Source organism: Bison bison, unplaced genomic scaffold (assembly GCF_000754665.1).
Source record: "Bison bison bison isolate TAMUID 2011002044 unplaced genomic scaffold, Bison_UMD1.0 scf7180017864384, whole genome shotgun sequence".
Classification (NCBI taxonomy): Eukaryota; Metazoa; Chordata; class Mammalia; order Artiodactyla; family Bovidae; genus Bison; species Bison bison.
The window spans coordinates 4250869-4262352 of NW_011494956.1; the positions used below are offsets into that span (position 1 = coordinate 4250869).

The 11484-nt window shown below is 37.2% G+C and overlaps 1 protein-coding gene across 1 annotated transcript in view; it reads left to right on the forward strand.

Moving 5' to 3' along the window:
* The window catches only part of PLSCR4 (phospholipid scramblase 4), a 112160-nt gene that overhangs the window by 92673 nt on the left and 8003 nt on the right, over window positions 1-11484 (forward strand). Inside the window, exons 4-6 of the mRNA XM_010858292.1 lie at window positions 389-499; window positions 6696-6931; window positions 10452-10494. Coding sequence (XP_010856594.1) covers window positions 389-499; window positions 6696-6931; window positions 10452-10494 — 390 coding nt within the window. The remainder of the gene's footprint in view (window positions 1-388; window positions 500-6695; window positions 6932-10451; window positions 10495-11484) is intronic.

Sequence of the window (11484 nt, forward strand, 5' to 3'; positions counted from 1 at the left end):
TTGTGTTTAATATTTGAAGAATATATATATATATATACATTTATTTATTCATTTATATATATGAACATTCTTATTTATCATTGACAGAAAAGGATTAAAAAGGATTTAGAGTGGCATATAGGTAATGAAAAAAATCTCTGGTTGTACATGGGGGCAAATTAGGTAAAGGAAAAATGCAGGTGGGAAAGTAAGTCTGCAAAGAGGTAATAGTTAAAAATATATTTATAGGTTGATATCTAATATACATACTGAGTTGCTTTTTATAAGAAATGAGTATATTTAATATTGGTCGTGTTCATTGATGCATACCAACAGAAAAAATGAATATATTCTCTTATCATATTATCATTCCCATTGTAAACCATGTACCACCTTTCTCACCCCTAAGATATAGTCCCCACAGCCCCTAAGAAACCTGCAGATGAAACAGAGAATCAAATAACATCACCTGATCCAAGGCCTGGTGCCCCTCCTGAGTACAGTTCCAGTTTTGTACCAGGTAGGTTAAATATTTGGAAAGAATCTTTCCCCTCTCCAGAAAACCATCCTCATAGTTAAGATTGCTTTTAAAATTAACTAATTAATTAATTGAATCATTCAATAAATAAATATTTAATGCCTACAGGGGGCCAAGTAGTTTACTAGATGTTAATTAGAATCATATTCCTGTCTTCATAGGATTTATAGGCAACTAAGGAAGAAAATTGTACAAACATTGATGGCACTCTTTTTGCTTAAGAATGAAGAGGATGTTGTAAGTGTACAAAGGCAGTAACTACTTTTATGGGGGATTGGAGGGAATCACTGAGGAAATCAAGTTTTCCTGGCACAATGAGGAATTTCTCAATCAAAGGAAAGAACACTATGTCCAAAAGCTCATGGTCATGTTGGTCTGGTCTGAGGCATTCATGGGACAAACGCCAGGAGAAGTACAGAACGGTGGAGGCAAATGGCTTCAAGTTCTGATTAAGGAGCTTGTTGTTCTGCAAATATTTTTGTAAGTCTGAAAACTCATACTGTATTCAGGGACTCAGGAAAATGGATGCTCATAAGTATGTGGGCAGTATGTAGCTTTTTAAAAATTAAATAGTCTTTTGACTGAGGAAATAACTTTTAATCAGGATTATATTCAAATACATTTTAATGATTTAGAAAATGATAAAGTGTAGTGCTACTTCTTTAAATATATATTTAAGCATATGTTTTGAGATAGAAACAAGTGAATTAGGCTGTGGAAGTGCAGAAGAAACCCTGGTATCCACAGGATACTGGCATGGGTGTTCTCTTGGCTGCAGACATACGATCCATGGAGCTCAGGTAGCCTTTGTCTCTGCAGTGCTTTCTGAAGTTTGGCTTCCTTTTCCTCTTTCCCTCATGTGTATGTGTGTTATGTGAATCTGAGCATACAGCCCCTGTATAACCCCTCATTACTACTTAATGCCTGCTAAATCCAAATTTTTGACAACCCTGGGTCATAATTTCACTGTATCTGACCATTACTCTACATTTTACTTCAGTGACTATCAAATTATCTACATAATCTATCTTATATTCACCAGTCGCTCTATATCCAAGTACCTAGGTTATACTAGAACAGAAACTACCATTTCTAAGAAGTAAGTGTTGGCTATAAATCATGTTCTGTTCATCTGGGAGTGTCTGTCTGTTCCCTTCTGTATCAAAAAATTAGCAAGAAAGCAGGATACAGCCTTCAAGTTAAACGAGTAGGTAAGTTGAAAAATATTATGATGAAGAGCATACGACTAATGAATTTTCAGTTATGAGAATCGGCAACAAAAATTTACTGTGATCACCATCTAGTGGCTGAACAATATACTTTCTTATACTGATGCAAATTTTGTCCCCTTAATACGTTTTAGCCTCTGAGCCACTGGGGAAGCCCTAATTTGCATTAAGGAACTGGAAATACTATATTTGAAATACTTAGCTTTAATGAATTTCCTAAGGTTCAATTATATATTCCATTTGCATTATATTACTGGATATTTATTCCCACGGAAAATAATTTTGACCCAAACATATTTAAAAGAATAGTTAATAAAGAAACCTTTGTTATGTATAGTCTATTGAAAGAGAAAATGACATATATTTTTAAAGTAAAAAAGGATAATAGTCAAAATGACTAAGAAAATACAAATTCCATAAAGCAGTATTTCTCACACTAATAATGGTAGGACAGTGCTCCATAGCAAAGTTATACAAAGTTAAACATGTTTTATTGTGTTGTGTTTTCTTGCAGAACAATCAGAACTTTTAAAAGCAGTTTTAAATCTTAAAAGGGAGTATAAAACACCTACCATTTCCCACACATATAATGTTCTTGTCCTAACATCTCAGAATAATGCATTCTTACAAATCATTTGATTATATACATTTTTATATAATTTTTTAGAAATATAGTCTGTATACTGAATAGCACCATAATCTAAATTGTAATTTTCTTGCTAATTTATTGATCTTCAAATTTTGTTCCATGAGGTATTTTTATCCTAAGATTACATGGTTAATACCACAATAATTAATCAACTCATTAAAATGATATAACAATTAGTATTTTTGAGATAGTTTATATGACATTGTTGTTTTTTAATAATAGTTCTAAAGAGGAGAGAGATACCCAATATCTAGTTCAGTTTGGGTACTCATGAATACAATTCTTAAAGAAATTGAAAGTATTTCGTTGGCCAAAAACTGTGTTCAGTTTTAAGTACAAATAAAAAGCATATGTTTCATTTTCACCAAGAATTTTATTGAATAATATGTTCCCAAACTAAATGAACTTTTTGGCCAACCCAATATGTTCTTTACAACAAACTGAATTTTCTCCATTTATTCTAAAGACATTAGCTGTTTTTTCTCACTTAGCTCTAATTTGACATTGTTTCTAGTTGCCATTATTTTCCTTTGGTCTCTCCTGAGTCTCTCTCTCTCAAGAGCTCTGTGTAAACCACACTTAGAAACTGGTATTCCCAGAGATCCTTGGTCTGATTCCCTGTCCAGCCCCCGGCTGCACCAGCCTGTCCCCTCTCATCTCGTCCATTTATCTGTCTTTTTACACTGTCTTTAGTAATCTTGGGAATATCCCATGGTTTCATTTGCTTTTAACCACTTATGAATCTCTTTGTTGTTGTTTAGTTACTAAGTTGTGTCTGACTCTTGTGACTCTGTAGCCCACCAGGCTCCTCTGTCTATGGATTTTCCTATCCAAGAATACTGGAGTGAGTTGCCATATCCTTTTTCAGGGAATCTTCCCAGCCCAGGGATTGAACCCTTGTCTCCTGCATTGCTGGCGGATTCTTTACCACTGAGCCAACAGGAAGCCTTAGGAATCCTTCAGCTCGCACCCAAATCAGTCTCCCCTGCTCTAAACTTACATTTCCACCCGCCTGTAGACCACTTGCCCTTAGTGACCTGGGATCTCAAACTCAGTGATCCTCAATACATCTTTGGCATCTTGTTTTTATACCCTCTGTTCTTTCTCTACACTGGACTCCTGTAGTCAGAAACGTGAGACCCTTTCCTCATATCATCTGTTACCAAGACAATATGTCTCTTTAATGTCGATCATTGTTTTTCCACTTTCTACTCCTTTCATCATAATTAAATTTCCTTACCTCCCATCTAGACTCCTTCAGGCACCTCCTGCGTCATCCAGCCTTCCTATTCATAAAGGCTCTAAATGTGAAACTGGTCACTCCAGTTTGCATGTTATCAGCATAAAGTCCTTTGCACAGAGTAGAGGTCTTTCATCATCATCCCTTCCTCCCCACCTTCCTTTCTGCTTTGTTTGCTAAATCTTCACACATGGCCTTTACCCATGTGGTACTGAGCTTTCCCTGTGCAGCTGCTCATTTTATGCCTGTTCTGTCTAAAACCTTTCCCACTCATGAAGATGCTAACTGGGTCTCATGTGTCAGCACTTACATCATAGGGTATCTCCTCTGCCTCAGTTCCTTGCCCCTCCTCTTTAATCCCTTCATCTACTATGCGTCTACCTATGTGAGTGTTATAGACCTAGGTCCTCGGACTATTTAATAAATAGAAATTGATAAGACGCCAGATGAGAAGTTCAAACAGGGCTTGCTGAGGCTCATGCTACAGCAGGAGGGAGTGAGAACAAGTAACAGGTGCCAAGTAGGTAAGCTGGTTCCTTAAATGGAGTGAGGGAAGGGGTGAATCTGTGGGTTGGACAGGAAGCATAGCTTAGGTTAGCCCACCCCCTTGGCTGTGCTGTGTGCAGAAATCATGGGCAGTATTCTGCTTTTGCATACATAAGGTCGTATTTTCTTATGATATATTTTAGTTTCTGTAAGATTTTAGTAATAGCCCCATTTTCATTCCTGATTTTAATAATTGAAGTCTGTTTTTTCCCTTGGTTAGTGTGGCTTAAGGTTTCTCAATTTGTTGATCTTTTAAAAGAACCTACTTTTGGTTTTGTTGATTTTGTCTATTTTTATTTTTTCATTTCACTCTCTTCTATTTCAATCTTTATCATTTCCTCCTGATGGCTTTGAGTTTGGTTTATTTCTAAGGTGGAAAGTTAGGTTACTGGTTTGAGATATTTCTTTCTTTCTTTCTCTTTGTCTGCAAGGGTCTTTGTTGCTCCCCTTGGGCTTTCTCTAGTTGCAGCAAGCAGGGGCTATTTTTTGTGGTGTGTGGGCATCTCATTGTGGTGGCTTCTTTCAACGCAGAGCACAGGCTTTAGGGCACGCAGGCTTTCAATAATTGTGACCCATAAGCTTAGTTGCTCCAGGGTGTGTGGAATCTTCCTAGAGCAGAAAACAAACCCATTTCTCCTGCATTGTTCTTAATCACTGGACCACCAGGGAAGTCTAAGATATTTCTTTTTTAATGTCGGTGTTTACAGCTATAAATTGCCCTCTAGGCACTGTTTCAGCTACATCCCATAAGCATTGGTATATTATGTTTTTGTTTTATTCATCTCAAATTATTTTCTAATTTCCCTCATGATTTTTTTTTATCCCTTTGATAATTTAGAAGTAGATTATTTTATTTCCTCATATTTGTGATTTCCCAAATTTCCTTCTGTTATTATTGATATCTGGTTTTACTCCATTGTAATAGAATACAGTTTGTTTGGATTTCAGATGTCTTAAATTTATTGAGACTTGTCCTATGGCCCAGCCAATAGGTCTGTCTTTGAGAAGGTTCTGTGTGCATTTGAGAAGAATGTTTTAAAGTTTATTGTTGGGTCAAGTGTTCTATACATTCTGTTATGTCTAGTTTCATTTGTAGTGTTTCACACTTCTGTTCCTTTTTGATCTCCTGCTCATGTATTCTACCCATTATTGTGAATGGGGTATTGCAATCTCTAACTATTGTTTGTTGAATTGCCTATTTCACTTTATATTTGTCAGTTTTTGCTTGATATATTTTGAAATTCTGTTTTTAGGTATATATAATTGTTACGTCTTCTTGACAGAGTGCCACTTCTTTTATTATAAAATATTGTACTCTTGCCTGGAAAATCCCATGGGTGGCGGAGCCTGGTAGGCTGTAGTCCATGGGGTCACTAAGAGTCAGACATGGCTGAGCGACTTCACTTTCATGCATTGGAGAAGGAAATGGCAGCCCACTCCAGTACTCTTGCCTGGAGAATCCCAGGGACAGGGGAGCCTGGTTGGCTTCCATCTATGGGATCACACAGAGTCGGACACGACTGAAGCAACTTAGCAGCAGCAGCAGCAGCAGCAATAGTTTTCATCTTAAAAGAAATTTTATCTGACATGAGTATGATTATTTCACTAATTTTTATTAATGAAGTACTAATACATGGTACAACATTGATGAACCTTAAAAAATATGCCACAAAGAGCAACCAGGTACGAAGGCTATGTGTTACATGATTTTATTTATATGAAATGTCCAGATTAGGCAAATTTGTGGAGGTAGGAGTTTCCAGGGCCTGGGAGAAAGGTGGGGAATGAATGGAAATTGATAAAGGATTTTTTAGGGGGTGATGAAACTATTCTGGAGTTAGATAGTAGTCTTTAAAAGAACCCCTTTGACGTTAAGTAGACCTTACTGTCTTTCTGACCTTAAACAATGTGTGTATGTGCTTAGTTGCTCAGTTGTGTGACTCTTTGCAACCCCATGGACTGCAACCCACCAGGCTCCTCTGTCCATGGGGCTTCTCCAGGCAAGAATACTGTAGTGGATTGCCATGCCCTCCTCCAAGGGATCTTCCCAACCCAGGGATCAATCCCAGGTCTCCCCCATTGCAGACATATTCTTTACCATCTGAGCCACCAGAGAAGACCTTAAACAATAGTAGCAATAAACATAATAGGAAAAAAATTTACCATTCTAATTATATGCTAGGCCTGGCATTAATCTTCCTACAACCCAGTGAAGTAGAAATATTATCATCTCCAAAGAAGGAAACTAATGCATAAAGGCTAGCATGTTAACTTGATATTTCAACCTTACTTCTGTGCCTCTGAAATGGGAATAATTACTTCATAAGATTTAAGAGGATTAAATGAGTTAAGGTATAAATCCCCTTAGTGCCTTTTGGTACATTCTATATACTCATAAAATGGAACACCTTGTTATTTTTAAGTGGAGGTTGTGTGATCCATATCATTTCCATGTAAACACCATATATTGTAGCATTCATAATGTGTAATTCTTCCATTTGTTTTTGAATGCAGGGCCCCCTGGACTGGCTATCCCTCCACCTGCAGGCTACCCAGGAGGCTTGCCTATGGGATACTATGGTCCACATCATCCCAGTACCTTCCCCCTGTACATGCAGACTGGAAGTATCCGCCCCATCCAGTACCAGCCTGGAAAATATCCTGCACCACAATCTTCTGCCCCAGTAGTATGGATGCCAGTGCCAACTCCCATACCCCACTGCCCTCCGGGTCTGGAATGCCTAGCCCAGGTACTCCACACAAATCCAAATTGTTTTCTTACAAAGTATGACTAGGGATCCAAGAAGAAGAGACTAGATAGAGTACATAAAGGTGATGGGTCAGAGATGACAGATGTTTAATTTGTGTGACTATAAGAATGATGATGACAATTTCAGGAATGGGAATGGGGAAAAAAGAAGATATGGATTTTTTTTGGTGGTACGAATATGACTTTGCTGAAGGGTCTATGCTGAATTTTAAGACATTCGCGATGTCCTGTTGAACACAGTTTAAAAAATAGGAATAGGGATAGCAGAAAGTCTATTAAGATATTAATTAGGTTGCCATTTGTTTAGAAGTAAAGGGTGAACAACAAGAAAAGCAGTGTTACGAAGAACAGAGGACAGTGAGTGAATCACTCAGTGCCTTAGACCTTTGCTTTTTCTCACTACCCATAGTTTTCATCAGCCAGTCCTGTCACCTCCCAAAACATACAATGTAAATAAAAATAAAAGCCAGCCAAGAATATTGTCCATATGCTGGGAAAGCTGAAGGCAAAAGGAGAAGGGGATGGCAGAGGATGAGATGGTTATATAGCATCATCAACTCAATGGATATGAATTTGAGCAAACTCTGGGAGACAATGGAGGACAGGGGAGCTTGGCATACTGCAGTCCATGGAGTCTCAAGGAGTCAGACACAACTTAGCAACTAAACAACAACAATAAGGATATTGTTTCAGGCCAAGTTCCAGAGAACCCTTTTTCACAACATAGAGACTCCCTAATTTTCATTTATATGGACATTTTAGGATCAGGACAACTATTTCAGAAGCTGGAACAATATGCCAACATGTTTGTGTACTGAATGGTGGTGTTTAAAAACCCATGTCAGAAACAAAAACGTTGCTTAAAGAAAAGAAGATAAACCTAGAAACTACTAAATTATGTTCACCTTTAGAAAAAGCAAGTGTTTAAATACCTTAAAAGCAAGGGACTTGCCCATTCAATACATGTCTCCCCACATAGTCAACCAAATGTTCATTGACATTGACATGTTTCTCTTTTTGATTTTATATACTGACTGTTAAACCTGTGCATTGAAAACCATTGTTGCAAAGTTATAGTGTTGATCTTCAAAGTAAAACCGTTAGATCAGGAAAATTTGGATTTTACATAAACCAAAACTTTATTAAATTATTGTTTGACAAAATATTGACAAAATACAAAGCCTTCAAGTAAAGTGCTAGAATAACTGCTATATTATTTTGGAAGCTTATAAAATGCTTACAAGTTAATCAGGTTTAAAAAGTTTATTTCTTCATAAACTTTAATATTTTCTAAAAACAGAAAATTTCCTTAGAAATCTAATATCTGATGTCATTTCTTTTTTAAAATGTATAGCTTTAATATTCATTCAAATATTAAAAATTTTTCTTAATTTCTTCTATTACTTTGAATGAAGTTAAATGAACATTTTTTATGAATACCGTTTTCCCTTTTAGGAGTGTTTTTAGTTTAAAAAAATGTAAAAGAAACAAACAGGTTTACAGCCAGACAACCTGGCTTTTTATTCTAGCTCTGCACCCTCCTCATTCTACCTTGAGTAACTTTTCTAACCTCTTGGTGCTTGAATTTCATCATCTATAAAATAGTACTAACGATACCTACCCAACTGGGTTGTTAGGAGAATTTTTAACGTGATAAAGTTTATAATATGCCTGATATTTCTGGCACAAGGACCCACCCAGTGGATGATAACCTGTGCAGATGTTAATACTTGAAACACCTTATGTATATGCATGGAAGACAGAGCCAAGCATCCAGACATTTTCTTTTATCTAGTTTTCTTTGTCTCTCTCTCTCTCTTATTTTTTTTGCACCACTTGAAGGCATGTGGGATCTTAGTTTCCTGACTAGGGACTGAACCTTTGCCCTCTCTAGTGGAAGCTTGGAGCCTTAACCACTGGACCTCCAGGGAAGTCCCTATCCTAGTTTTTTGCTATCTCATGTGCTAATTACATGAATGATTATCAGGACTATCCTGACACTTTAACATCCAGGGTTTACATTATTTCTAGACACTGGATTGGCGAGTGACTCCACACTTGGTTAGTACTGCTTCTTAAAACTATAGCATCTTATTTGATAAACTCCATTCACATCAACAGGCATCATTTCTTTAGCATATTTTGCTCAGCAGTGGAAGCTCTTACCAAGCAGTGAATACTTTAACTTTTTAGTTATAGGTATTAGAAAGCCCCTAGAGTTTTTCAAAGGGATTGTAAAGCAACCCTGAGTGGCCACCTTTGATAATTTTATAAGACATGTTTAGATTCTAACCTGATTGAGTTTTTATAAAGAAATTTTTTTTAGTCAAATAAAGATCATATCCTCTCTATACCCTCCTGTAGTTGATCATGCCACAAGACTTTTGTGTCCGTTTACATCATTTTAAATTTTGCTTATTACCACATTAATGTGGTGTTCATTAATTAGAGTATTCAACAAGTAGTTGGTGAAATATGGCATTTCAGGCAATTTTCTGGACTCACGGATTAGGAGTGATCTGATAATCTAAGTGGGGGCGACAGAGGAGGAGATGGTTGGATGGTATCACTGATTCAATGGACATGCGTTTGAGCAAACTCTGGGAGATAGGAAGGACAGGGAAGCCTAGCATGCTTCAGTCCATTGGGTCGCAGAGTCGAACACAACTTAGCGACTGAACAGCAACAGGAATTATCTAAGTTATCTAAAATTACAGCGATATGACTAGTCTGTCTTTAAGGAGGTTTCTTTTCTGCTAGAATGTTCTCGAGTATGATAGATGATGGGCCAGTCAAACTGTTTATCTTTACAGTGACCCCTAAGTTAAGGAAGAAGTTGATGTAACGGTATGCCCAACCTCCATTTTCAAGGGATCGAATCCCTAAATGTTTCCTCTCCTTTGCCCTATTCCTAATCACATACTTCCAGCTCTTTAGGTCCTCCCCTGTTAAGGCTTCACTAGGGAAGCAGCAGCTCAAGTGAATGGAAGTTGGTGTATTAACCTCTTTCAGAGGTACCTGTGAAGACTGGACAATCCTGTGGAAGATCCACCCTGCCTACTTCACACTCTCTAAGTCAGTGAGAAAACTGGCTTCTCTATGGCTGGTCTGTGTTAAACTGTCCTGAACTTTCTGACACCTCCAGTCTATAGGTGATATGATGGATGCTAGGAGCAATTGATGTCAACACAGCTTATTCTAGATGCTGTTACTGAAACAGGAAAATGATTTTATAATATTTTAAACAAATGTTTCAATATTTTTTGGTGGAACTGAAGGAGAGTGTTCTTTTTGGATAGCTCTGTTAATAACCACCTGATCAGGTGCTGTTAGGCTAATTTCACTTCATATGTTTTTGATTCCATTCAGTTTCAAAAAGATGTTTTTGCATCCATTGATATGTTTTAGCCTCTGTCTCATTCATTTTTTTCTAATACTGGTTTAATTTATTTCTGTTATTTCTCTGTCTCCTAATTAATTGCTTTGTTCTATCCCAACAGTTGGACAACATACACGTTCTTCAGCATTTTGAACCCCTGGAAAGTATGTATAATTTTGTAGTGTCCAGTAATATTTGAATCAGGTGAAAATTTTTATTATCCAACATCTAGTTCCTTATTTATATTGATCATTTTTAGTGTTTCAAAGAGAAAAGACTATTTTCTATTGCCCTATCTTCAAGAAAGTAACAAAGGGACTTGTGTAATTTTGTTTATTTACACATCATACCTAACACTTCAAAAGGACTTAGATTTGGTCGAACCTCCTATCCTTTATCCATCTCAACTCCTCTATATTCACTTTTCATGGACAAGGAAAGAAGAAGCCAAGAGATTAATTGAGTTAGCCAAGGGCACCCTAGTCAGCTAATCAGTGGAGGAGCTGGAATTAGTCTCAGTCTGCTGAGTTCTAAGTCCATGCTATGGAAGTAAGACGAAATCAAGGTAAACACAATGCCTATTCTCCCAAATTTCCTGACCCTCACTGAACAAGATATACACATTCATTTCATTCATTTGACCACTACATGGAGCCTTTAACTTTTCTTGGTTGGTTTTCTTATTTACAACTAGTGATGACCCTAATCATCTCAGCATATTTCATGAGCTGATTCATTCATTTATGGTCTAGTGGATAATTTCATTTAAATGGTTTTATAATTAAAGTTTTCTGAATTCAAATACTCCAGGGAATACCATTTCCAGTGTTTGCTTCTATGTGGAAAAGTTTACACTGAACTTCTTAAAAGAAATGTTTCAAATTTTCAAAATAACTTATATACTTTTAGGACAGATGAATATTATTGGGATTCTAATCATTCCATCGGAGAAGGCGATGGCACCCCACTCCAGTACTCTTGCCTGGAAAATCCCATGGACGGGGGAGCCCGGTAGGCTGCAGTCCATGGGGTCGCTCAGAGTCAGACAGGACTGAGCGACTTCACTTTCACTTTTCACCTTCATGCATTGGAGAAGGAAATGGCAACCCACTCCAGTATTCTTGCCTGGAGAATCCCAGGGACGGGGGAGCCTG